This window comes from Tripterygium wilfordii, chromosome 11, assembly GCF_013401445.1.
Source record: "Tripterygium wilfordii isolate XIE 37 chromosome 11, ASM1340144v1, whole genome shotgun sequence".
Lineage (NCBI taxonomy): Eukaryota > Viridiplantae > Streptophyta > Magnoliopsida > Celastrales > Celastraceae > Tripterygium > Tripterygium wilfordii.
Window position 1 is genome coordinate 14,235,164 of NC_052242.1, and position 26,599 is coordinate 14,261,762.

General features: G+C 37.8%; 4 protein-coding genes across 7 annotated transcripts; 2 read left to right on the plus strand and 2 right to left on the minus strand.

The window, feature by feature from the left end:
• Positions 1-27: 27 nt before the first annotated feature.
• LOC120009150 (transport and Golgi organization 2 homolog) lies at positions 28-1,709 on the plus strand. The gene is made up of 5 exons (XM_038859613.1): positions 28-232; positions 319-502; positions 608-814; positions 1,067-1,258; positions 1,351-1,709. The coding sequence occupies exons 1-5, from the start codon at positions 150-152 to the stop codon at positions 1,483-1,485; spliced, it is 801 nt and encodes a 266-aa protein (XP_038715541.1). The 5' UTR covers positions 28-149; the 3' UTR covers positions 1,486-1,709.
• A 1,747-nt stretch (positions 1,710-3,456) lies between these two features.
• LOC120009151 (high mobility group B protein 3-like) lies at positions 3,457-5,098 on the minus strand. The gene is made up of 8 exons (XM_038859614.1): positions 4,927-5,098; positions 4,771-4,819; positions 4,482-4,583; positions 4,286-4,343; positions 4,135-4,179; positions 3,970-4,050; positions 3,793-3,885; positions 3,457-3,709 (listed from the first exon to the last, which is right to left on the minus strand). The coding sequence occupies exons 2-8, from the start codon at positions 4,809-4,811 to the stop codon at positions 3,692-3,694; spliced, it is 438 nt and encodes a 145-aa protein (XP_038715542.1). The 5' UTR covers positions 4,812-4,819; positions 4,927-5,098; the 3' UTR covers positions 3,457-3,691.
• A 1,423-nt stretch (positions 5,099-6,521) lies between these two features.
• Positions 6,522-16,592, minus strand: LOC120009676 (Fanconi anemia group J protein homolog). Of its 2 annotated transcripts, none has more exons than XM_038860349.1 (28): positions 16,106-16,592; positions 15,935-16,019; positions 15,730-15,805; positions 15,008-15,072; positions 14,864-14,908; positions 14,626-14,726; positions 14,405-14,546; positions 13,810-13,871; positions 13,659-13,732; positions 13,521-13,591; positions 12,655-12,742; positions 12,494-12,566; positions 12,316-12,411; positions 11,800-11,908; positions 11,615-11,708; positions 11,438-11,521; positions 11,184-11,340; positions 10,743-10,936; positions 10,242-10,286; positions 9,966-9,994; positions 9,763-9,884; positions 9,607-9,654; positions 9,351-9,475; positions 8,950-9,233; positions 7,805-8,756; positions 7,560-7,631; positions 6,955-7,071; positions 6,522-6,873 (listed from the first exon to the last, which is right to left on the minus strand). In XM_038860349.1, exons 1-28 carry the CDS (start codon positions 16,482-16,484, stop codon positions 6,850-6,852), a joined length of 3,813 nt encoding a protein of 1,270 aa, XP_038716277.1. In that variant the 5' UTR covers positions 16,485-16,592; the 3' UTR covers positions 6,522-6,849. The 2 variants fall into 2 exon arrangements, with proteins under 2 accessions (XP_038716277.1, XP_038716276.1); XM_038860348.1 differs by having other exon boundaries at positions 15,935-16,028.
• A 109-nt stretch (positions 16,593-16,701) lies between these two features.
• LOC120009677 (uncharacterized calcium-binding protein C800.10c-like) lies at positions 16,702-26,567 on the plus strand. 3 transcript variants are annotated; one of them, XM_038860351.1, is made up of 14 exons: positions 16,702-16,903; positions 16,999-17,207; positions 18,419-19,547; positions 19,977-20,195; positions 20,284-20,507; positions 21,002-21,076; positions 23,066-23,137; positions 23,228-23,326; positions 23,636-23,707; positions 23,782-23,896; positions 24,372-24,440; positions 24,624-24,930; positions 25,036-25,120; positions 25,969-26,388. In XM_038860351.1, exons 2-14 carry the CDS (start codon positions 17,073-17,075, stop codon positions 26,386-26,388), a joined length of 3,021 nt encoding a protein of 1,006 aa, XP_038716279.1. In that variant the 5' UTR covers positions 16,702-16,903; positions 16,999-17,072. The 3 variants fall into 3 exon arrangements, with proteins under 3 accessions (XP_038716279.1, XP_038716280.1, XP_038716278.1); XM_038860352.1 differs by having other exon boundaries at positions 16,702-16,892; XM_038860350.1 differs by having other exon boundaries at positions 16,702-17,207; positions 25,969-26,567.
• The last annotated feature ends 32 nt before the right edge of the window (positions 26,568-26,599 follow it).

A 26,599-nucleotide genomic window follows, 5' to 3' on the forward strand; every position in this document is an offset into this window, starting at 1 on the left:
CAATATATTTGCAATTTATAGGTTTTAATGCTTATCGCTTTGAGCCTTTTGAGTGTATATATCTTCCTCCCTCCTCTCCCTCTTCATCATACCTGCTTTTGTAAGAAAATATCATCATTTCACCTGGTTATTGCAGACCTTAAAAAAACATGTGCATAGTTGCGTTTGTTTGGCAAGCTCATCCACTCTACCCATTACTTCTCTTGCAAAACAGAGATGAATATCACAACAGGCAAGTCAGAAACTTTCTTCAACTCTTAATTCACTATTGGGTTTTGTTATTGTCTTTTGGGTATTTCCTTTTCATTGGTTCTTTAGGGCTACAAAGGAAGTGGCGTGGTGGGAAGGTTGTGAGATTTTGGGAGGAAGAGACGAAGTGGGTGGAGGGACATGGCTGGCTTGTTCAAGGAAAGGAAGAGTAGCATTTCTAACAAATGTGTTGGAGCTTCATACACTGCCAGAGGCTAAGAGCCGTGGAGACCTTCCTGTTCTCTTCTTGGAGGTATTATTCTTCATTCTTTGGGGGGGGGGGGGGGGAACCTTCCATCCAGAGAATTCAACCAACCTACTTCAATGTATGTTATTATGCAAACTATGTTCATTACAGAGTACAAAGAGTCCAAAGGAGTTTGCTGAGGAATTGGTGGAAGAGGCTCATCATTACAATGGATTCAACCTAATAGTGGCAGACATTTCTTCCAAGAAAATGGTTTATGTCTCCAACAGACCCAAAGGACAAGCAGTTACCATTCAGGAGGTTTCATTAGGCATTCATGTGCTCTCAAATGCAAAGCTTGACTCACCTTGGCCTAAGGTGAGGATAATTCAAAACCCTATTGTGCACATGAGTACATCATAGTCATTGCAGATATGTAGTGAAACCTATATGATTATGATCCATCCTCAGAAAATGAGTGGACCAACTAAGACTCTATTATCATGCATTGAGTTGCAAGGCAGATATTAGACATATAACCATGACCATCTAGACATGCAATTTTGGCTATACTCTATCCTATGCAGCAGAATAAGATGAGCCCTGGATATTTTCTCTCTTCTTATGCAGGCTCAGCGCCTGGGGCAGAAATTCAAGGAACTGCTTTGTCAATATAGTGAAGGTGAAATACCATTGAAAATTATGGCAGAGAAACTAATGAGAGACAGAGTAAAAGCTGAGGTCAGTAGGTTACCTGGTATCTGTTCCATTGACTGGGAATTCAACCTGAGTTCCATATTCGTCGAAGTTGACACACCTTTGGTAATCATTGTCGATCTCAAGAATCCATATATTCACTCCCATGAACCGTTTGATGCTTGTTTGCTTTACCCTTTTTTTCCCCTGATGTGTAGGGATGTTATGGCACAAGGAGCACTGCCGCGTTGACTGTGACAACAAATGGGGAAGTGAGTTTTCATGAGAGGTATCTAGAAAAGGAGAAATGGAAAGAGCATACCGTCAATTATCATATCCAGAAGCTGAAGTAAATTGAAATCATGGAAGAGTCGCTGCATATAATAAGAGATTGCTAGTCCAACAAAGCATAGGTGTGCATTTAGTGTGTGTGTGTGTTCAATGTCTTGTGCAGTAGAGGATGTGCTCCTAAATTTTTATCATATTATGTAATTTTACTTAATTAGCGGTATATTTACACTCTTAGTATCAGCCTGTTACCAGGCTTCAACAGGTATATTGAGAAAACTGTTCTCAACGCATACAATTTAACAGGCTTCATACATATCTAGATATGTTATAGCCTTAAAGGGAAGGAAATCAAATCAGCATACTTAAGTTTCGAGAAAATGCTTTATAGCCTGAGGGAGATGATTCAGGCCTCAAAAGAGCTTTATAACCAGAGATGAGCAGATAAGATCCAAAAGAAAGTTGGTGCCTCAAATTAGCATAACTAGATGAAGTTACAAGCAATTACTTATGCATTTCTCCTAACATCAGCGATAAGAACTCGAGAGCAATATCTAGTTTCACCTGAAAATCAGTCGGAGAACTATTCCGAAAAGAAGAACGGCAAGCTAACGAAGGATTGGGCTTCTACAAAGAATGAATAGCCCAGTTGTGGGGGGCCAAGATTTGAGGCTCAAGAATGTCACTTTGCCTAGGAATTACAGAATCAAGGTTCCGCCCACAAACCAGAATGGGCCATGCAATTCTGGGAGTGAATATGGAGGAATTCATGACCACACAATCGCATCTGAGTTTCCCTGATTTGGACGAATGAATCCGATTAAGTGGATAGGTAAGTATGTAACGCAGGCCGATTATTTAAGCATCACAAGATTCCTACTCCTAAACTTTCAAAAGATGCAGATTGAATCAATCCATCTTCATGGAAAGCCTTGATTCGGTTTGCAGAAATTGGAACAAATCGAGCAATTTAGGGTGCGTATCTTTAGTATCCAACTTGTATTAAGAGTTTTAAAACTATAAAAAAAAAATGGTAAGCTTTGATGATGTGAAAATGTTAATTGGGTGTTTGGTTAAGTATTTTTCTGTCCATCATCAATTACCTCAAACAATAAGCCACCTACCGATTCGATCTGCTTTCCACTTGTAGTATTTCAGACGGCAATACTTGTAAACAAGGAATTCAATGCAAACAAGGCATACAGCCGTAGAGCAAATAAGCAAACAAACAAACAGTGAATCAAACCAATTATGTAAATCAGACAACCTTGACATGTACTAGGCTAATAGCTTAATATAAACCACCTTGGCAAGGCAAATTGATGGTCCAAAAGTGCTACGAAATATTCATAAAAATTTCACAGATTAGCGCATACATAACTCCCCTCAGCATCACAAAGTAGTTCCCTGTTGAAAGGGATTCAATGCAAGCCAAAAAATCATTCGAAAGACCTTTAAAAACACAAGCAAAAAAAGTAATAACCGAAATAAAAAGTTATTTGTATTAAAAGCTTTACAAAACTAAAACCAGCACAAGGGATGTGCCGCCTATGTACAACTGCTAAGAATTTAATATATTGATGCTATTGTATGTTTTGTCTTAAACAAATGTTTGGAAGAGACATATCATCAATTCAACTTCTGATTCAATGAACGCAGTACACCAGTAAAAAACATAAAATCAGGTAAAAGCAGAAAAGTGCATAATTAAGAAATCCATGGGAGCAAAGCATAACATTTCATCTAATCAAATACATAAAAATATCTCAAAAGAGAATGGCAAACATCAAGGATAGGAAGAGCAAAGAAAAAGCACCAACAATTGACAATTATCAACTATATGTAGTCCAGAGCACCAGAAGGCAAAACACAAAAATAAAAAATTATAACTTCAAAACATGGCAGACGGTTTCCACAAGGGGAAAAAAATCCAAAGTCGAGTCAAAACTGCAATCCAAACCATTCCATGAAAAGCATCAAAATAAGAGAGCAAAAGAGAATTCACAAAAAAGTGCAACAAAGGAAAAGAGACGAGATAATCTACAAATCACGAACTACTTAACTAAATCATCAGGCTTTGATGGAGAGAACACACGGACGCCAATCTCCTGTTTACAGCTATTACATTCTAATAAGGCAAAATGACAAAGGGAGCATAGAGTAACCTAAAGAAAAGTTAACATAGAAATATCAAACCGTAGACAATAGATGTTGGAACATTGTCACAACCTAAATGACTATGGAACCATGCTATTTCCCTTGTGCACATTCCTACTCATCATCCTCGTCCTGCATCAAACACAAGATGATCAGTCTAATGTCACAACGACAAGAGCATTATCAAAAAGTCAAACAGCATCATTCCAACGTACCTCCCCACTGCCCTCTTCATCATCATCCTCATCATTCACCTCAGACATTGACTTTTCAGATTCTGCTTCTTCCTCCTCCTTTGGACCTTCAGCCTGGATACAACAATTAATAAACCAATATCAACAATGAATTACGATAATCAAGCAAGCTAGTAATTTAGTGAAAACTTGTAATACCTGTCTCTTGTTGAAGGCTTTCATGTTCTTCTCATACTCAGCTTTCCTCTTCACGGCCTTGGCTACATAAGGGGCTTTCTCCTAAATCATCAAATTAAATTTAAATTAAATAAGAAAACTTAATTAAAACACAGTAATCAGACTCCCAGACAATCAATTACTTACAGCTTCGCTCAATGACTTCCACTTGTCACCGCCAGCCTTACCAACCTGAATAGTACAACAAAAGTGATTTAAAAAGCCAAACTAAATAACAATCAGCAGATTGTTGTCTACCTCTGATGCATCCAAAGGACTAAAAATTACACATACTTACAGCAGCAACGGATTTGTTTTTAGGATGTTCCTTCTTGTACGTCTCTCGGAAGTCCTCCCTACAATAATCGAACTACATAAGCAGATGAAATTTCACAGATCATAGTAAATTATAACACGCATATAATTCTACTTACGAGGCATCCAAACACATGTTTGACCAACAATTAATTTACAGATAAGGAGTTGATAATTACATGAAAACGAAGAACGCGCTTGCAGGCCTCTTAGGCTTGTTAGGATCCTTGGCTGCTTTGCCCGATTTGCTTACGGCTTTGCCTTTCTTATTCAAGCCAAGCCTATCATAGTTTAATCAAGTAAATAGTATCATTATAAGCGAATCATTAATAATAGCATTTAATGCTAGAGCGAATTTACGGTAAAATTATCCAGATCTATTTAATCTAGAATCTAGAAATCCACGACAAGAAGTCAATAGGAGGAAGAAATTGAGCAAAAGAGAGTCGAGAAATGGCATATACTCACTTGGCGTTCTTAGGCTCCGCCTTTGATCTACCTCCCTTCATGACGAATCCTGCGGTTCCAAAGCCGGATCAGCAAAAACCACAGCAAAAATAGATAAGAACAACTTGCAAACCACCAAATATCAACCAAAATCGATAAGAATCGGCGAAAACGCACCTTCGAAGAGCTAGGTTTTGGTCTTCAGAGAAAGAGAAGGAAAGAGAGCGCGTGAAGTCTTCAGAGGGTGGACAAGGCGGAGATATTTAGTTTGACAGAGTAAAATTGAAATTCAATTGCGAACGAAATGAATTTTGGTTTTGGGGGTTTGGGCGGGATTCGGTTAATTTACTGCCACGTCGTCGATCCTTGCGAAATGATCCTATTGGATGAGTGAATTATAGGGCTTCGAAGGGTTGCCGCTTTGTGTTTTCTGTTGTGCTTCTTCACTCTCTTAATGACTCTCACACTGCTATTTAGACTTTTTGTTGTTAATGCGGGTTTTGGTGGGGAGTCGGGTCAACTTTAGAGCCCACTATGGACTGGGTGAGCTGGCTGCCACGGCCCAATGAAATATGCATGGCATCGGTGGAATAGTGTTAACCTCAAACCTTGGTTTTTTGTTTTTTTATACGGCTTGGTTTTTTGTTTTTTTATACGGTGCAATTAGGGGTGACAAAGTTCTGTCCGATTTAGATTATCAAATTTGTTTGAATCGATTAAATCAAAAAAAAAATTCGATTTAAAACTGAGACAGTTCGAAATTCAAGTCAAGTCAAGATCTAGACATGTAAATATTTCGTAAACGCATAAATATTTTCCGACCCAAAATCATTCAATAAACATTTATGTTTTTGTTCAACTTCAAATTAACATTCAATAAGCAGCATGTGCTAAAATCCAACATCGCCGAGTGAAACCAAACAATATGATTTATAAACATGTCTCAACATAAGAACATTTGAGATGTCTTTTAGAATGACAAAATCACATGGGGCTTGGGTCTCAATTGTGGATAATATCTCAAGTGGTTTGGGGCAAATCTTTTCTCTCACCTCCTTCTATTTATCCATATTTTTTTCTATAATATGGTGTCGGAGCATAGACTCAATGCACATTCACTTGTTCGGGTCACCTGGTGAACCAAACGGATATCCTTATGGATAAATCATCCACAAAGTGAGGAGTACCACAAGAACCCTAACCCGTATAGTTGGGTCTTGGATAATCGAGCGCACAAGTACGGAGAGTGTTAAAGTCCAAATCACTTTGTGAATGCCAAGCAATGTGGTTTACAAATATGACTCAACATAATAACACTCGAGGCACTTACAAGAAGGACAAAGTCACATGGGATTTTGAGCCCAAATGTGGACAATAACTCAAGTGTGTTGGATGAAAACCCTTCTTTCACCTCTTTCTTCTACTCATCCATACTTTCATCAAATTATGATAGTATGCGTCTACTTTGTACTCAAGTGCAATTGCTCATCCTTAATATGCATTCATACACACACAGAGAAGGAGTGCTGATGCAAAGTTATATGCGCAAGACATTTGAATACTAGATTATTTCACAATGAAGCTGGAAGGTTTATGTTAATACAATTTTCCCTATCAAAAATCCATTTCTTATCTCAATATATGAGAAGAGCTCTTAATTTTGAATTCATTGTGAAGTAATCTTGCTTAGCAGGAAAAAAGTGATAATCTAGTATTGAGAGAATAAATTAGACTCCACCACTCCCACCTACAAAAAGCCTGTCCCACATGTATTTTTTTTTTTGATAAAAACTTCATTTTACCAGATGAAGAATCAGAATATACAAAAACAAAACTATGTGGATCAATGTTTGATTTTCTAATAGTTACATTCTCGTTGGCTGTGAAAGACTGCAAACCATTCCACTTCCACGCCTGGCCAGAGCTTTGGTACATATTAAGAGACAGCAGCCCAAAAACTCACTTTGAATTATAAGAGTGATAGCTTTATGATATTTTCCATCAGTAAATTCTGCAGAACCACTCAATACATCAGATTGACTACATGGGCAACAGCATTGAGATATTTACCACCGCTCCTCCATTTTGATTCCAATCCTCTCAACTTCGCTTTGGTAGTCTCAGCTGCAGGGTTTAAGAAACGAATGGTAAGTATTGATTTGCCAGAAATACTATGGTTTAAGCTGAAGAAAATTGAATTGCTACCTTTGATTTTGTAGTCCTCCAGTGTCCCACGGTTTGTTGTGGGGAATATGAATATTGATCGATGTAATCTAAAATGGGAGCTCTATCCATTCCCGAGCCATTAGCTTGCAATGTCTCCTATAATCACGTTGAGAAATGCTACTTTAGATTCTGACAAAAAGAATATGGTGAAGATTCAAAGTTGAAAGTTGTATCATTCTCTCAGATATGATATTTCTGGCATCACTAAGAGTTGTACCTAACAAGCATCATTAACCCTCTTATCCCCACACATTGCCTTGGACATTTTTTGACATCCAGAAAAACTTGACAAAGTAATCAAGAATGGTCGTGTTATCAAAGAGGTTCAACACAAGGTAATTTAGCATGTGCTCCTCAATCAACTTAAGGTGGTGAACCCTATATGGCTAGATCTCCAACATACAATGCATCACCAGCGTCCCATCGTTCATTCGTTCCTCAGCCAATACAGCAAATCAAACTAAAATTTTCTTTCCTATGCTCTAAGCTTTACGAAAGGAGTGAAGAGTTGATCCTATTTGGTCATAACTACAAAACCACTAAGTTACTAAATAAGTTGGACAAATCAAATTAAACACACATACCTTCTGGTTTGGTGCCTTTTCCTGTGATCCTTCAAGATTATGTATTTCCAAACAATCAAAGAAGAATAATATCTGGACATAGCAGAAAAACAAGATTATAAGTCAGCTGAGTCGAGCAATGCCATGAACATGCAAGAGGACATGGCATTTCTTTGAGTGCAACGTCAAACAATTTCAAGATACAAAAAACACTGTAATGCAGTTATGAAGTCCATCCAAGAACACTTTATTTGTTTACGTCCTACCTTGTTAAGCAATTGAACATTTGATGCATCAGTTGCCATGATCTGTACACCAAGACTGTTTCTGGTGGTACTGCAGAAGGGGCAAAAGATGGTACTAAAAACGCACCCGTCTTCTTGACACCAAACACCCTGTCCTGGATGACCTTGCAGGTTTTTTAGGAATAGACGCCGATCAACTAAGGATATATCAGCCATAACTACAGGTATACATGTTGAGGTATTCACATCATGATGTTCAGATCTTTCTTTCACAAGGGTAACCAAGTGAACTTTTGATGTTGAAGTTATTGAGCATCTAACATATAGATTGTTCTCTGGAAGACCCAAGGGGCTTCTACAGAGTGAGCAGGAAAATTGTAGCATCCTGTCAGTGAAAAGGCCAGAAGACGAAGATGAAACAACTGAACTATTTAACAAGGGTGATCCAGGTGAATTGGACTTGGCAAATTGGTGTCTGGAACCAGAGTCTTCAAAGCCAAATTCAATTCTGCGAGTAATATCTCCGTTGGCCATTGAGCTTTTTAAGACACCAGTACGGCAACAGGTTTGGGTATCAAGACCATCAGGCTGTTCTCCAGTAAGGTCCACCAATGTTGAGTTAATGAACTTTCTTCTTTTCTGGGTATGAGAATTAGTACTCAAATTGAAAGATGACTCCACATCCACTGTCAGGATGCTGGTAATTCCAGTTGATTCCTTCTCAGGAGTGACTTCTGCTGAACGCTGGGCTCTGTGGGGAGCCTTAGTTTGGTTTTCTAAATACATGGAACGAGATGCTACTTCATCTTTGTATTTGGTGTTGACTTGAGTTGACATTGAATTACAGTGACCATTCCTCGATAAGGATCCCAAACTAGCCATTGTTATACTGCCATCCATAACAGGGGTTTCTTTGACGGTAGATATTTCTAGAACTTCATGGGAAAATTCCATAGATAATGAATCAGCCGTCCTACAAAGGGCAGAGGAATTCAATTAGATTAAAAGAGATTGCATAAGACAACTGGCTAAACTTACACATGCAAAAGTAATTAATAGAGAATTTGATGGCCTGGACAGAATGAAATATATATCACAAAGTGACAAGCTATATACGGGTTCCGGCTCCAACTAAGATGGAAAGTTGAAAAAGGTTTTGCATGCACCTCATATCTTTCTGAGCCATGCTTTCCAGTTCAACACATTCTCTGTCACTGTCCTCATCTATTAGCACATGTCCCCAAGCTTCGAGATCAGTTTGAGAATTTAACTGGGAACGAGTGCCGTTACAGTTTGCCACAGAACCTAGATTCTGCTCAAAGTGATCGGGCTTGTTTGTTTTAAGTATTTTGTTTTCTGTCAGCCCATAACTTTGATCCTTCAAAGCCTTTTTGCCCTTGCTCTTGTCTGAATGTGGTGACAAATCGGCCATTTTCTTCCCAATCCTTTCCTGGAAGCATGTTCAACCAAAGGAACCGTTCAAGTACACCATCTATCCAGTGGCTTCATAGAACTTGAGCATTAATTGTATAGTTAAATGTAGACACAGAGAAGGTTTATAGGCAACCTTGATATCACAGAAAAAGGATTTCAGTTTCTCTAGCGATGTTTCAAAGCTTTCAAATTCTTGAATAGATTTCCTAAGCCATTTTGAAATGTATATTCTATTTCTCTCCTCCTGGAATCGCTCATCTGCATGTCAGAAGAAAAGAACCATTAACAATGAATCAATTACTAAATAACAAAAAAAGGTGTTTGAATTAGTACAACTTCTCAAATTATGCAAAGCAGTGGAGATAACAAATCAAGTTCAAATGTATTACCTAGTAAGATGATAGCTCCATAGTCAAACCTATGTCGTATACAACGTCCTATATAAACACAAAAAAAAGTAAATGTCATGTTCTGTGAACTGAAAAAAATGCTGTTCTTGTGCATCGGAGTGAGTCTGATAAAGTGAAATGAATGATAGTGCAGACCTGCAGCTTGATTTAAAGCTCGGAAGGCTTGTTGGCAATACCATTCGCTTCCACTAAGCAGGTTTTTGGATGTCTTGTATGTATCATTGTACCTTTTCTTTAGAGCGACTTGAATGTCATTTCTGTTACCAAGTTCAACCAATCAGAAAACTAGATCTTATAGTTAATATAATAGTAATGACAAAAATGTTAAGAGTTCTTACATGTTTGGAAATGGAATGCCAACAATTATCTTGCATAGTCAAGTATTTACAACTAAAGTCAATAATTATCCGAGGAAGAAAACAAAGTTTTGAAATTAATAAATGAGACTGAACACTGAGTTCCAATATTTTATTATTTAACATATCAATAAGATTGAACTGAACAGATGACATCTGATATGGATCTTCCAGAGATTCTGTTGGCCAGTAAGCATTAGGATCTTTAACCCAAAAAGTACAAGTCGCACTTATGTTTCACATAAGGAAAAAGGATACAACAACTCGAGCATTATCATCAGAAAAATCAATTCCTTCTGAGACCTGCAAGAACAACACAAGTTGTACAACAATTAAGCACATGCAGAAAGTAATTTCATTCTCATATGAGGCAGTGTGCACACATTGGCAGTAATAACGAGTGATTTGCCTGACTGCCAAATAGAATTCAAAGTTCATACCTTAAGCTGCTTCCACATGAACCATAATCTTAGGGGCTTATACCTACAATGCTAAAAGAGAAAATATATCTTCGCCTATCATTAAAAGCGCAACACATTGTCTAGGATGTCAGGTTTGTGCAGGAAACTATGTCCAATAAATCCCAACTTTTGCCAACTATAATCTAGGTCACTCAAATCAAAAAAATCACTGGACTAACTCTTCTACAGAGGTCAAATCCAAATCCTCAGAGTAGAAAAGATTTCTGAAATTTCAAAATAGTTGATCATTATAATGCATGGAACGTAACTTTAATCAAAATAGATAGAAACATTGCACCTTTCCTCGGCAAACTGCAAGGAAACCGGCTCCATCTTTTGTGGTGTTTTCGGTCGACTCAATTGCATCAGGGTGATCAGGGTCCATCTTCTTAACCTTTCTTCTCCTAACAGCAGGTTTATTACTTTTATGTAGTGAGGCATAATAACCCCTTAACGTGTCCTCAAAATCTTCCTGACTTCCTCCCCTTGACTCTGCACCCACAAAAGAAAGTTCAATACTTCCCCCTGGTTCCCAACTACAAGAAATGCTAATGTACAATGAAGCATAAGAAACTCAAGTAAAAAATGCCAAGTAAACCAGGTGATTCCATTATCAACAAAAGGACGATACATAAGCACACAAAGACATAAGAGTTTGGCTATTTCAATTATCTAACTACTTCCTTTTTTTTCCCATATCGTATAAGGCTAATTAACAAAAAAAATCCTAGTGCCTTACCAACAAAAAGGGATTTTCTTGCATTTAATTTGGACCATTGGCCTGTTGCACGCCATCGGTTACATAGTTTTTCCATCAGCTTATAACTTGGGAAGAACACAAGAGCACCACTTGGAACGATTTTGCAGATTTCCTCTAAAGATTTTCCAAGGGCATCCTTCACGACCAAAAAAACAGTAACATATTACTTATATAGGAACGAATCCATTCCCAAATCCAATTAATCAAAACTCAATTTTAAAATCGAAAGATGCCTGAAAAGCATATCCATCTGCTGTTTTGTAACTTGCATTCAATGGGTAATTACCCAGACCTGTGGTGATTATAGAAGTGAAGACCTGCAGGGAACAACAGATGGCTTCTAACTTCATCTGCTCTATAACCAACTATAATAGTTGAGTGCTAAAGGTAGAAGCGAATGCTTTCCATACCTGTGATTCAACATCAATTACATGAGGAGCCTCCATACAAGTTCCAAACTGAACTCCAAGCTCAGATGAAAAGGAAGTCATTGGTGACAGAGTCCTGAATAGTATTAAGTACTTAAAAACGATCTACACACAATAGTGATTCAGAACCATCAATACTACTAAATATATTAATTCCCTAAACTTACCCAGATGTTAAAATGACAGACAGGGAAAGGTTTGTGATATCCTTGAAAACAACAGCTGGATTCAAGCACCACAAACTTATAGTATGTGTCCAGCCGCCGCCAACATTTTCTGTAGGCACAATTATAACAATGAAGGGAATCATAATAATTCTAAGCCATGAACCAAACATACAGTTCCGAAAATGCATGCCTTTCTTTTCATTGGATGCCATAATGGTAAATTGATAACAATGTACAGTTGAAGATCCACACAAAAATTTAAGGTATTCTTGGCAATAAGAAAGACAGAATGATATCGAATATAAACCTCCAGCATGAAATGCCCATGCATTTGTAAATAAATCAGTAAAAATGATTCTAGTTATGCATTAACTATGTTAAAGCCATCTTCTCTATTTCCATTTACACCAATTTAACTCAGAGGCTAGAGCAGCATGCTAAGAACTCAAATAAAAATTGTTCCTTAAAAAAACTCAAAGCAAATGACACCATCTTGAAAGACTATTGATTACTTACTAGCTTCCCTTTTAACATATCGTTGCAAAGCAAGCTGATAGTCAGACGTATGACTCCCATTTCGCGAGAAGAAATAAGTAAGAGAAGAGAACAACCCTGTACAAAATTTTGGCCAGTCAATGATAACTTTTTAGGACATTAACAAAGAGAAAATGAACAAGAAATAAAAAGTGCTGACCTTCCAACACGGTTACTGCGAAACCACTTAAATGAGCCTCAACTGATTCCGTATCTGTTGCAGCTTTGATTGCCTTAAAAAATTACTTTAATCAATGGATAATGGGGAAAAAGAAAAGAAACAAGCATTGAAAGGCTAAGGAACAAAATATCCAATAATACCTTTGTGGCACAATCAAGCAAGATGGGAAAGCAATTTTGTGATATGTTAGCTTCTTGGAGCTCTTTCAAAGCCTTATCACCAGTCCAACTGCAACACATGATAATACAGAAAACAATCCAATTAAACATGTATGTCAATAAAACACGGTGTAAAAAGATCTTCAACAAATAGTCAAATATAGGGACTTGTTTAGAGATGTGCTCTATACCTATGGTGCCAATGGAATTTTTTTTAGAACATGACATTTTGACAGTGTTAAATCACCAATTTGATTTTGAGCTTGACAATTTTGGGAGGCCTAACACAGTGAGATATTTTACTGAATAAGATATGCATTAAAGAAGTGAACATTCAAATTCCTGACCTTGAACAGATACCATGTTAAATCACTTTTCCCAAAAGCTGACTGATGGTGGGGGCCAAACTTAGTTATCTAAACATATTCCAACAGTTACTTTGTCATATGCTGATACGCAACTCAATCTTTGTGAACCATGAAAACAAGATTGACCACAATTCCTACTATTCACTTGTCGCCTAACAAGATGCATTTTGGTCTTAATCACATAATCAGCAGCAAGACAGTAATCGACATGATGTTTGTTATCAATTACAATTATGAAAAAGGAGCTTCTCCAAAAGGTGGAGCACCATGTGTTTCCCTTCAAATGCAAAAGTAATAAAAGATAGAGGGAAGAAACTTTCGAGCTGTGAATACAATATTTACTTAGTTAACAGTAAAGCAGCATAGCAACAATCATGCTGCATCAAAAAAAAAAAAAGACTTAAAGATATATGTATTTTGTATTAATAACATCATGGAAACAATTAACATACAGATATGAATGTTAAATAAGGTGCTCACCAAGAACAGTAATGCTGAAATTCACGTTTCTCGAGTGTGTTTTTCCTGAGTTCAATCCAACTTACAAGGCCCTACACATTTGTAGCACGCTAAGTACCAACATAAAACAAGTACAAATAAAATGCATCAATTTGCTACCTCCGCCATATCAAACAGTGGCTGGTAAACTGTAGCATCGGATAAGGAAAGTTGCTCAAGTTCCATCTGCAATTCTTCCATAATGAAAAACCAGTATAAGAAAGATGATGGTCACATTATGAAGCAAAAATTTATAATTTTCATAACCTACTGTTCAAAACATCTTCATCGAGATCCATACTACCAGCATCACGAGCAATGTCTTCAATATTGCTGAAAACCAAGGAATAAATGAGAAATGGATTTGAAAATTGACTCAGTTGTGCTAATATACAATCTCTGAGAACCCAGATATTGACGAAGAAAACACTGAATTGGCTGTGGAACTTGTCTGTCTTTTCAATCAAATACTGGACTCTTTGCAAAATATGCAAGAACACACATTCATCTCTATCAAATTGAAGTTATTACATCATTTTTTTTAAATCACTACATCGCAAAAAAGCACTGAAAGTATAAAATAGTTAATGACACAGATTTCCTGGGGATGTAATATTCTACACCTGCCCTTTTATTTTGGTTAGATATTGACCCCTACCTTAAGTCCATGTAGGGCAATAAGATCTCCTTACCCTAAAGAAAGAATTATATTCCAAGTAATGGAATAACATGGTGAAATTATTCAAAAAAATGTAAAACATCGCTAGCCCTAAATAGTAATTGACTAAAATTCATACTTGCTAATGCCCTTCCATTTTTATTTTTATTTTTTTTCTGGAGAAATGAAACAGAGGTTGGAGATGTACTGGGCTTCATCAAGGATAACAATGGCTCCTTCAATATCTACTTCCATTGCTCCTCGAATGACTGGATTAATAACGTAATTGTATGGGCAGAAAACCAACTGTGCTTCCTCTGCCATGGAACGTGCAGCATAATATGGACAACCTAAAAATATGAACAAATCTTAATTCTTTCTTAACAACAAAATGCAACTTCTAGGAAACAACATGAAAAAGAAATAAACCTTCGACGACTTGTCCAACTTTAAGAAGATCTTCAATATCATGGACCTCATGGATACCTCCTTTCCTGAGTGATGGATGACCTTTGAGTTTGTGTACATTTCTGTTCATAAATGTTGCAATTTTTATCACTTTCATGGAAAAAAAAGCGATAAAAGACAGCTAAGGTGATCATGAATAACACCAGCAAGTCCTAATCCAAAAAACAAAATGATTATAGCTTGTTAGAAGATTGCTCACTTGAAATGAGAGCATCCAAGATCATTCTCTCTCAGAAGCAGCTTACTGAAAATTTCCACTCGCATATTAGAAATAACATACAGAAGGTTTCTTTGAGGGAAAAAAAAAGAAGAAAAAAGAATAGGTCTTGAGCTTGAAATGCACCATTCTTCATCAATGTTGTCTTTCCCGTATACGAGTGCATTTGTGCAGTAGTGTTTTCGGGAAGCCTGTAAAAACATTGAAAAACGTGGACTCGTAAGAAATTACTGCAAGTCTTATGTAAAACAACCTTCGCAACAAAGAAACAGTTAAATAACTATTTTAAACAAAACAAATTTATGTTTCTTAAACTTTTTAGAGGACCTTTTGAGCAACATCAACCTCTACAAATACCATAAGCACCATTGATATGTTTGCTCTTTCCCGAATGTACTACCCCTTCTGCAAGTTGAACTACTTGAGCATAACAACATAGTGACAAGATAAAGGGTGAACCTTGGCGCAACAGTATAATTGCCTCGCTGCAACGTATGAGCCACTTATCCAAAAGAGGGCAATAGCCTCTCAGCAATATGGAGTAAGTCTGTGTGCATCTGCCCTTTGCAGACTCAGGCACCGCACCATAGAGAAACCTTGTGCGTTGGGTGTTGTTTTCTTTATTATCAATACAGCAACAAGAACGAACATCCTACTCAAATCTAAGCATAAAATTACAAAGGAAAAGCTCTATTGGCTAGGAGTTTAAGAGCAAGGAGTGAAATTCAACAATATTACTGGTGAAATTGATGCATGGGAATCACAGAAACCATGAGTAACATACATGATAGCTTACATGGTTCTAATAAACAAGCAAATGTATTGAGAAGAAGATTTAAATGCCCTACCAAAACTGCCATTGGCACTCGATAAGAAGTTTTTTTGTATTCACGGATTACTTGAGAAAGTTGCGAATGAGTCCTCCTTTTATGAACAAGAAAAACAACATGTAAATATTCAATCAATAACACTTCTATAATTCTTGTAAAAGCCAAAAGACATTCTGTTTTATCTTAATAGTTAATGGTTTTTATGTAACTTGGCAAAACTTACGATGAGTAGTATATTGTGGGTGCATTCTTTTTCTTCTGAGTTTTGTTGTTGGGTGCAGGATTCCCTGTTTCTAAATTCACAGGCGCTGCAAAACCTCACCAAGAAATCACTGTCAGCAATTTAGCTTCAAAGCACTGTAAAAGAAAACCCGCATAATCTAAATTCACTCACTTGGAGGTTGCGATTCAGGGATAAATCCGCCTCCATGGTTCAAGGGATCGGTTATTGACTCTGGATTGGGCTTCGAGTTAGAGAGATTGGCATACTGATTCTTCACCTGGTAATTCTTCAGCCACGCCAGAGCCGAACACAGCAGGGACAGCGTCTTCCCAGTGCCAGTGGGTGACTCGAGCAACGCGTGACAGTGGCCGTCTTTCGTTGCCCGATCGAGCGTCGATATGACCCTGCCCATGAAAGCGAACTGCGTACCATAGGGCTGGTGCGGGAACGCCACCTGAATGCCACCGATGTGATACACGTTATTGTTGGAGCTGGTCGATTTAGGTTTTTTCAGTATGACCATTTTTGGGTTTTTTTCGCCGGCGAACATCAGAGAATTCGTGCGTAGAATATCCGATTGGGGTTTTATGGGTGGGGTTTTGGCGGGAAAATGGGGATTGAGATGTTATTTGATTTTGATCGAGGCGGGCAGCTTCTGCCTTCCGCTGCAATTTGGGCTTTTGCCGCGGACCGGAACCAGTAGTTAAGCCCAATTAGTAGAAATTATATCTATATATATATATATTCAGCGAAAATGGAGTTTTTTACTTTTTTTTATACCTGGGATCCAATTCCCTCTGAGGCTGCTTCGTTCAACTCGGGTGAGATTGTTGAGTCGAGGGTTTTGTGGGGGAAGAAGAACAACCAGATGCGTGAGTGAGGAGGAGAAAGGAGACGGAGGTGCTCTTCCTGCATAATTTGTAAATCATCCAGGTCTTGGTTGGGCAACCATAGAGCGGTGATTTCGTTGTCTGTCCAATCTGAATTCTAACAGTTTCTTTGTGAGCGGTTGATGATTTTATCTTGCATGAGATATTAATGCTTTTGGTGGATTACCGGATCAGATCTATCGCAACTGCCTCCGACGACTACAAGAGGAGCGGAAAAAGGGGGGCACCGTACTGTTCGACGGATCGAGATGGCGGGGCAAAATATGGATCAATTCGAGCTGTATTTTAAGAGAGCGGATTTGGATGGGGATGGAAAGATCACTGGACATGAAGCTGTAGCTTTCTTTCAAGGATCCGGTTTGTCAAAACAAGTCCTCGCTCAGGTTTCTCTCACTTGTTCTGCTTCTTCTTTACAATTTGTCTTTGTAATGATAGTATGGAATTTGAATGATGTGTGTTTTGCTTTTTCTCTTCTTCGCCAGGACTGAAATATATAAGCTCTATTATACTAGAAGAAATTGGACGATGTTCTGGTTGAATTATTTGATCTGGTGTTTCTTATTCTAGGGCAATAGTACTCATAATGCTGATTTGCGATCGTTTTTGAGTTAATTGTTTTTTCGTAATTTTCAAGAACAAGAGTCAAACACTGCAGAAGATGCACTCGCTGTGTAGGTTCGGGTCTCGGATGGGGTAACTCAAGGGAGCCACACTCGTGTCTTCCACTTTGCTACCTATGCAGAATTAGTTACTTGAAATAAAATACTATGTTCCAACCGAGACAACTGAATATATTGTTGTTCAAGTTTTTATTAAGTTGTTTTCCAATCTTTTGACCTTGATATCAAACAGCACCCTCTTCTTTTTTTGCATATAAAAAGAAAGAAATTACATGTAAGTGTTTACTTGTCAGAAAGTTGAGTAACTTGGATTACTTGTATTCTGTCAAGAGTTGTTACGTAAATTGAACTTTCTGTCTTTAGTTTGCAAAAATACTCTAGTATGGGTAATACCATAACCATGGAATGTGTGATTTAGAAAAGTATGCGACGTATGGTTGATGATTCTGTTACTTACTTTTAAGGATGGTTTGAATCTTTTGATGCCTTGCCCAGGGTAACTTTTGTTGTATCACAGCCAATCACACTGAATAACATAGCTTAGTACGCAAATATGAAATTTAGATCCATGTGTCCTTGAATTAGATTTGCTGATACAAATTCAGAATTTTAGATAATTAGATCCATGCATCCTTGAGTTAGAACACAACTTTTGAATAAATTTTCTGAGAAGTTTCCCTGCTTAGTACACCTCATAGACGGGCTTTCTGTGGTTTATGTGCTATGTTCCATTTACTTAATTTGCTACATCGTGACCTAGTGACCAAAGGCTCAAATACTGGACACAACCTCTCCACTATGATGCAGTAAGATTGTGTACATATTGCCCTTCCCCAACCCTACTTCTACTGTCAGAGTCTTGTGCTTGGGAGTTAATTAACCTAATCTATTTTTGGGGTTGGGAAGTGGAAGCTTATTTTTTTAATGCTTGATGATATGAATAATGCTGATAAATTTCTTCTATATGTCTGCAGATATGGACACACGCTGATCAGGCCCGTGCGGGTTTCCTTGGTCGGGCAGAATTTTATAATGCTCTCAAACTTGTTACGGTGGCACAAAGTAGGCGGGAATTGACACCTGACATTGTTAAGGCTGCGTTATATGGTCCTGCTGCAGCGAAAATTCCACCACCAAAGATTTCTCTTCCTTCCACCCCTGCTAATCAATCGAATTCAATGGCTGCTACATCTGTCCCACCGATGGGTGCAGTTACCCCACCAGCATCTCAGAATTTTGGTTTTAGAGGACCAGGAGTTCCAAACTCTAGTACGAACCAGCAATATTTTCATTCTCAGCAAAGTCACTCCATGGGACCACCTCAAGCCATTCCTGCTGGTCGGCCCCCTCAGGGGATTGCAGGTCCTGGAGGTGGTATGGTGGGTCCACCTAAGGTGATGCCTCCTGGTTCTGCTTCTATTCCGCATCAAGTTATGCCTGCTGCTACTGCTGGTCTTGGTGCCATCGGCTTGAACATCTCAAATGATTGGCTCGGTGGGAGGACTGGTGGAACTTCGACTGAACCCAGAGGGGTTAGTCCATCAATGCCCTCAGCTACTTCACAGCCCCAAAATCTACCTTCAATGACCTCTCAGTCAACTGCAAATGATTTAAAAGTGTCAGCTGTTTCTGGAAATGGGGGTTCTTCCAATTCATTTTTTGGAGGCGATAGGTTTTCTGTAGCTACCTCTGCAACAAAACAGGGACCTTTGACACCAAGCTATGCAGCTAGTAGTGCACCAGCTTCTTCAGCAATTGCTTCAGTTTCCAGTGGAGCCCAAAGTTCAGTGAAGCCTAGGTCACTTGATGCTTTGCAAGGTGCTTTTTCAATGCAGCCTTTAGGCAGTCAGCCTCCGCAGGCACCGTCTTCATCGAGTATAAGTCCACAATATTCTGCTCAAAGTATGCCCACCCTTCCCCCTTCTGGTATTTCTGTTGTGGAAGCAAATTCTTCTGACAATTCACAGCTTCCGTGGCCGAAGATGAAACCATCTGATGTTCAAAAGTATACGAAAGTCTTTATGGAAGTAGATGATGACAGAGATGGAAGAATCACTGGTGAGCAGGCACGGGTTCTATTCTTGAGTTGGAGGCTACCAATAGGTAAGGTTATTTTCAATTTTCACTGGGAAAGAGAGAGAGAAAGAGAGACAGCTATGGGATTAGTGGGCATTATGTTTCAGGCTTATACATTACAATTATTCAGGAACTTGGGAACCATTTTACAACACTTAATGGATGAATACGAAAGACTTTATATAAGATCTTTTAGGCAAGTTATTGCCCATCATTATTACCTTTCCATAGGTGTAGGTCAGGCTATTACTATGTATTTTTCTTGACTGCAAAATGCATATGCATACATGATAATGTAGAATCCTTTCCAGGGTATTTTATGCTCTGTTTTTTATATTATTGCTCGATGAAACTCTGTGATCAATAGGGACTTTCCTTTTGATGATGAACATCTTAAGATCCTTGTTTTGTTCACTGATTCTTATGACCCACAATGCTCTGCTTGGCCTTTTCCAGATGTCTTAAAGCAGGTGTGGGACTTATCTGATCAGGATAATGATAGTATGCTTTCTTTGAGGGAATTCTGCTTTGCCCTCTATCTGATGGAGCGGTACAAGGAAGGTCGTCCTCTTCCTGCAGCACTTCCTAGTAACATAATGTTTGATGAGACTCTCTCCTCCATGACTGGCCAACCCAGAGTTGCGTTCGGAAATGCTGCTTGGGGCTCAAATTCTGGTATTGGTCAAGTGTTTTTACTTCTCTTCTCAATTGTGAACCGGCTGAGATTTTTCTTGTTGAAGAGTTGTTGACTCTTTATCACTAGGTTTTGGACAGCAGCAGGTGATGGGTGCTCGTACAATAACCCTTGCATCTGGTTTGAGGCCACCACTTCCGCCAACTTCTTCTTTGGCTGATGGTGCAATGCCGTCCAATCAGCAAAAGGCAGGGGCACCTGCTCTGAATGATTCTTTTAAAGATCAACTTGGTAATGGGGAGCAGACTTTTATGGCTTCAAACCTTACAGATGGAACTCCAGCTGCTGAAAAGGCATTTTCTTTTAACCTTTTTTTTTTAAAAATTAGCCACACTATTCATACCCATTTTGAGTCATTTCATAAGAATTTTCTTCCTTTTAAAAAACTGATTGTCCTTGAATAGTTTGAAATGCAACAGCACAATAAAAGTACTTGTTAACTTCGTAGACTAATATGAGTCCGGCAATTGCTGGGAAAAGTGAAGTTAACATGATTTTTTGGTTGTCTTTCCTTCGATCAAGTCAGCCACACTAATGCACTATACTTACCCTTTTGAGTTTTTTTTCCTAAAAGGCTGTTTCATTTTACTATTTCAATATGGTTTATATCTTGGTGGTTCTTGAACTCATGAATTTAAGGATTACTCCTTCCATTATCCTTGTTGTTCTCGGGTTTAAGTTGAGATATAGTATCTTTTGTCCTCTGGTTATGATTTGTGTCTACATCATTTACCCTTTTACTGTAATATGTTCTTCAAGCAATATTAAGGGAAGCATTGACTTATAGGCTGATGGAAGAGAAAATTTGATTTTGGATTCAAAGGAGAAGATCGAGTTCTATCGCACAAAGATGCAGGAACTTGTAAGTGGTTTTTATGTTGTCTTTTGCTTTTGGTGTATTCATCTATAGGCAACCCTCTTCTCTGCTCCAGCCTCCAAAAAGGGAAAAAATAAATAAAATAGAGCGAGCATGCAACACTTGTCTACATGAGTAAATATTTGTGCTACAATTTTGGAGTTATGGGAAAGAATGTTGGTCGTGTTTTGTATAAAGGCATGCTGGTTACCTTGTCTATTGTATGTTCTATTCTTATGTAGTTCAGAGTGGCCTTGTCTCTTGCAAATGTTGTCTAATGATTTAATGTTTTTCCGAGTGATAAGAGTAATATGATGGTATGTGAAAATGAATGAAGGAACAAATAAACCGCTGTTTCCTTATGGCTTTGAAGTGCCATTGGTTGTAAAGTCAAACTCACCAAGCTGACACCTTATCCGCTTTATCAGTGAAGTACCTTGGACAGCATGAGATCTTACTGAGTTTCTTCAGGCTGCTCCGGTAATCTATTTAACTGTTCAACCACATCAATAGGAGAAAAAAAATGGAGATGTAGGGTAAATTTGTAGTTTTGTACCAACAACAGCCCTTCACAAACATCTAAATATTAGCCACCCCCTAGTTCATTTTGATTAAAGGTATTTTTGCATGAAAGAAAAAGAAACTTTGGGTGAACGAACTCCATAGAATGAAATTCCACTTTGCTCTTGTAAGAAATATATTGGGAACTTTTTTCTTGACTTTTGAAAATTAAGAAATTTCTTAAATAAAAGCTACAAGGCAATGGCACCCATTTACTGGAGTTGAGAATTAATGATGCCTTTGACATCAAACAAAAAATATTCATTTACAAAGTAGTTCCAAGTATTACGAAAACGAATTGTTGCGAACCATCTTATAAGTATTGTTCTACCCAAAAATTTCTCTTGGTCCTCTCTCTGTGTGATCCAACATACTTGTAGTAGAATTGCATCAGCCATTTCCTCGCTCTCTTTGGATCTCACCTTACATTTTGGGAATTCTGTGCAAGTCCATACCTTCTGTTATGCTGCTTTAGTGAGTACTAGAAAATTCCACACTTTCATAAAAAACTATTTTTCCCGTTGCACATTATAGCCCCAATCTTTCTCCTACAATGAAAAAGAAGAAAAAGAAAAGCTTGAATGACCAAAGCAACTGACCTGCCCCATGGCCAGGGTAAAAGTAGTCAAAACAATCCATTGGGTTGTGAAGGAAAGATTCTTGGCAAGGGTAAAAGATTCTAGTGTAGAGTTGCATGGGTGCAAGCTAGAGGTTACATGTTCAATTCTGGGAAACAGTCTCTCCACATATTATGTTGGGGTAAGGTCTACGTATATCATATTTTTCCCGACCCCGCCCATTGTGAGAGCCTTGTGCACGAGAGTTGTATACCTATATGCATTTTAAACTTGGGAAGCTTGAGTTTATCTTTATAGTCTCTCCTTTACAAACTCAACACATTTTGGTGTTTGGAGAGATAAAAAAATATCCTTATACTGTAAGTGGGTTATATGTGTGTGATGATGTATGGCATGGAATGTTCAACTGTTGAGAGACAATGAGTCCAAAAATGAATGTTGCTGATTCTAGAAACATGTGCTATTCATGAACGCAAGGAAAGACATGATACAGAACAGGGTTATTAAGGTGAGGTTGCTTTGATGGAATATGAGTGAGAATTGTTTAGATGGTATGCAAATAATCTAAGATGGTGTGAGCAGGTACAATTTAGAGAGTAGGAGATGTGGGGAAGAGGATGGAGGTTGAAAAGATATGATGGAAGTAAAAGTAGAAGACATGAATGATATAGGACTACTGAAGGTGAAGATTGAATTGAATGGCAAAAGTGATTCTTTGTAGCAACTCTCTTCAATATGAATCAATGTGACTGACCCCAAATATTTGTATCAAAGCTTAGTAGATGATGATGATAGTGGTGGTTATCTTGGCATTGAATTGCTTCCTATTTATACTTCTTCGTTCATTGTTTATCAGGTTCTCTATAAAAGCCGATGTGATAATAGACTAAATGAAATTACAGAAAGAGCTTTGGCAGATAAGCGAGAGGTACCTTTTTGTAATTAATACTTGTGCATCTTCTGATTTATATACTACATTGTTTAGTTGATTGATATTGGTAAAAATTCACCTTAACAGGCAGAATTACTGGGTAAGAAATATGAAGAGAAGTACAAGCAAGTTGCAGAAATAGCATCTAAATTAACTATTGAAGAGGCAACATTTCGGGAAATTCAGGTACTATTGATATTTTCGTTTCCATTATGGTCTCCTTTAGGGGTAGTACTTTCTTTTTCCATTATGGAATTAAACCAAGTCACTATCAAAGCTTTCTTATTTCGAATTCAGTTATCCTCTAAATTGAAGAAGGTTCATTTGGTTACCTGTTCATTATTGAGCTACTGCTCATTGATATTGTTCTGTTTCTAAGCTGCTGGTTTTCAATACCATTGAAGTGTGTATGGTCTGACATCCTAATTGATGACTTCTCTTGAAAAAGTTTTCAAATATTGTACAATGATTATGACTTCTCTTGAAAAACTTTAGGAGAGGAAGATGGAGTTGAATCAAGCAATAATTAAAATGGAACAAGGTGGCAGTGCAGATGGCATCCTTCAGGTGAGCTAGAAGAAATAACCTATGCTTGGATCATTATATTTTATATAAAATCTTCTAACATTAACTTATTTTAGGTCCGTGCTGATCGAGTACAATCAGATCTTGAAGAGCTTGTGAAGGTGTTAACAGAACGTTGCAAGAAGCATGGATTAGATGTTAAATCAACTGCAGTGATTGAGCTTCCATTAGGTTTGTTTAGCTTCACTTTTCCCTTTCATGTGGCTTCTTGTGACATTGTCTCAATGCCTGTAGTATGCTGAATATGTGTAATCTGGCTTCCTTGTTGAAGTCTTTACATTATCTTTTTCTGATTTGGCATTAGGATTTCAAATGAAAATATTGGGCATCTTGCTATTCTGTGCCCTTTATCGATTTAAAATTGATACTTGATAGTGTATCAATGGAACCAATCTCTTATTTAGTGTGGTTATTTTAATAATAAACTATTTGTGATGAATTCTTTTCCTTCCTGCATCTTTAAGTTTTAAAAGCATGAGAATGGGGCTCTTTTTTGACTATCCATTTAGCACATCTGGAATATGTTGCAGTTGCTATAATTCACAATATATTGTGTCGTTTTAGATAGTTGACTTTTCTTCACTCCCAAACATTCATTTTCTTATTGGGGTCCATCAATCACCATTTTACATTTATTACTTTTAAGGCTGGCAACCTGGAATTCAAGAGAATGCTGCTGTGTGGGATGAAGAATGGGATAAGTTTGAAGATGAAGGTATGCTCCCTGGTTGCAAAGGAGGGACTAACTGTTATGCTTTAATACTTCGGTTGTCATTTTTTTCTCTCCCAGTACCTGCTCTTTTTTTTTTTTTTTTTTTTTTTCTGCAAATGCATTTTGCTCCAGTATTTTGACAAAGATCTTTAAGTAATATCTCTTCCCCTTGTATTGCACTTTCAGGATTTGGCAATGATCTCACTGTTGATGTGAAAAATATAGTCACTTCTCCGAAATCAAGATCTGCTAATGCTCAGACGGAAAAGGCTTCCTCTGACGGTAGTCTAACCCCTAATTCATCGTCAAATGCTGATGGGAAATCTGGTAGCCTTTTCAGTCCCGGGGAACATGCTGTTGAAAGTGAATCTGCATATGCCCATAGTGAAGATGAATCGTTGAGGAGTCCTGGAAGGAGTGCCCTAGAAAGTCCTTCTCAAGGATTCTCTGATGTTTTTGCAAGGAGCACTGAAGTAGATGCAGAAACACATAGGTACGGGCATTGATCTATTTTTGTATATTATTTTCTTCATATTTTGTGTTGGTCTTTAAATAACAAGCATCATGGTTTAGTTCTTACTTCCCTATCTGTCAACAGAAGTTTTGATGAATCATGGGGTGCTGCCTTTGATGCTCCTGATGATACAGACTCGGTATGGGGATTTAACCCATCTAATTCTAAGGTGAGACCAAACTTCGTTATGCTTATTTCTATTGTTTCTGAAAGTCATATATATCTGACACTACACTGGCTCCATATGGGGATTTAACCCATCTAATTCTAAGGGAGAGTGTGAGACCACACTTGCTTATGCTTATTTCTATTGTTTCTGAAAGTCGTGTATATCTAACACTATACTGGTGTCCAGTTCACTGGAAAGTTAGCAGTTCCTAATAATTATAGCTTCTACAGGATGTTATTTGTTTTCAGTGTCATATTTGTACATGAATATAAAGAGAATTTTGTTCTGAAAAACATGCAATTTTATATATGAGGATTAGAATTGGCACCTTTGGCAATTATGGTGTACACTTGTGGCCTATTATCTGTTGGTTTTATTCAATCAAACCTGGACCCATGTTTGTTCATGGCATATATATTCGTGTCCACCAAAGTATGCAAAAACTCTTATCTTCATTGCATTTTGCACATATTGGCTACAATTGTGCATGCATATATTCATTGTTAGCTTTTAATAACTCGTCATGATAATAGGTAATTTTTCCCACCAGAGTATGCAATCAGCAGAATTGTCTCAAGTATTTAACCCAAATAGATTAATGAAGTTGGTATGTCCTTTGGACTGTAATTCTCATTGGCAGGACCTCATTGTGATAAGGGAGAAGAGGCTCTCTCCAACTTTTAAATATTAGGAGCTTATTTTATTACTGATATTGTTGTTTGTGTTTCCCCAACTGTTGGCTGCTATAATGTGTGTGATGTATTCGTTGTCAAAACATCTGGTTGCATATATAGGCTATTGCCTGATTATGGTATAAATCTCATATTTCAACTTTTTCCATTTGACAGGACTCAGATTCTGAGCATAGAGATTTCTTTGGGTCCAGTGATTTTGGTGTAAACCCAACAAGAACAGAATCTCCAACTACAGAAAGTGCCTTCCATAAGAAGAGTATATTTTTTGAAGAGTCCGTCCCCGCCACTCCAGTTTCCAGGTTTGGCAACTCTTCCCCAAGATACAGTGAGGCAGGTGATCATTTTGACAGTTCTTCGAGATTCGATTCCTTCAGCATACATGAAGGTGGATTTTCTCCACAACGCGATAAGTTCTCAAGGTTTGATTCCATAAACAGTACCAAAGACTTTGGTCGGGGTCATGGATTCTCTTCTTTTGACGACGCAGACCCATTTGGCTCCAGCGGGCCGTTTAAGGTCTCTTCGGAACATCAATCTCCGAAGAAAGTTTCCGATCATTGGAATGCTTTCTAGCTGTCAATCCTTTTTACTTTCTCTATCCAGTCTTCCCACATTACCCCGTTTTGTTAATGGTTTGATCATTGTGGCCATTTTTTGTGTGCTCTGATGCTTTGAATAAGAGCTGGACGGTTGTAAAGTTGTTTGGTATGATCTGATGTATTTATATATTGATGTAATATTCTATTGTTTTTTTTATCTCTTGCTATGCCTTATGACTAATTCT

Bases quoted from the DNA above. Each gene is read 5' to 3' on its own strand.
- LOC120009151 (XM_038859614.1), bottom strand. From the start codon at position 4,811: ATGAAGGGAGGTAGATCAAAGGCGGAGCCTAAGAACGCCAA. The intron at 4,051-4,134 runs GTAAGTAATTGA...TTGATGATTTAG, and splicing joins GGAAGTCATTGAGCGAAGCT to GAGAAAGCCCCTTATGTAGC. The intron at 3,886-3,969 runs GTATTACAAGTT...TGTTGTATCCAG, and splicing joins AAGCCTTCAACAAGAGACAG to GCTGAAGGTCCAAAGGAGGA.
- LOC120009677 (XM_038860350.1), top strand. From the start codon at position 17,073: ATGGCGGGGCAAAATATGGATCAATTCGAGCTGTATTTTAAGAGAGCG. The intron at 19,548-19,976 runs GTAAGGTTATTT...GGCCTTTTCCAG, and splicing joins GAGTTGGAGGCTACCAATAG to ATGTCTTAAAGCAGGTGTGG. The intron at 24,441-24,623 runs GTATGCTCCCTG...TTGCACTTTCAG, and splicing joins GGATAAGTTTGAAGATGAAG to GATTTGGCAATGATCTCACT.
- LOC120009676 (XM_038860348.1), bottom strand. From the start codon at position 16,484: ATGTTCGCCGGCGAAAAAAACCCAAAAATGGTCATACTGAAAAAACCT. The intron at 14,727-14,863 runs GTGAGCAATCTT...ATTTATGAACAG, and splicing joins CTTGGATGCTCTCATTTCAA to AAATGTACACAAACTCAAAG. The intron at 7,632-7,804 runs GTAGGACGTAAA...TGCTATGTCCAG, and splicing joins ATGTTCAATTGCTTAACAAG to ATATTATTCTTCTTTGATTG.
- LOC120009150 (XM_038859613.1), top strand. From the start codon at position 150: ATGTGCATAGTTGCGTTTGTTTGGCAAGCTCATCCACTCTACCCATTA. The intron at 233-318 runs GCAAGTCAGAAA...TTGGTTCTTTAG, and splicing joins AGAGATGAATATCACAACAG to GGCTACAAAGGAAGTGGCGT. The intron at 503-607 runs GTATTATTCTTC...TGTTCATTACAG, and splicing joins TTCCTGTTCTCTTCTTGGAG to AGTACAAAGAGTCCAAAGGA.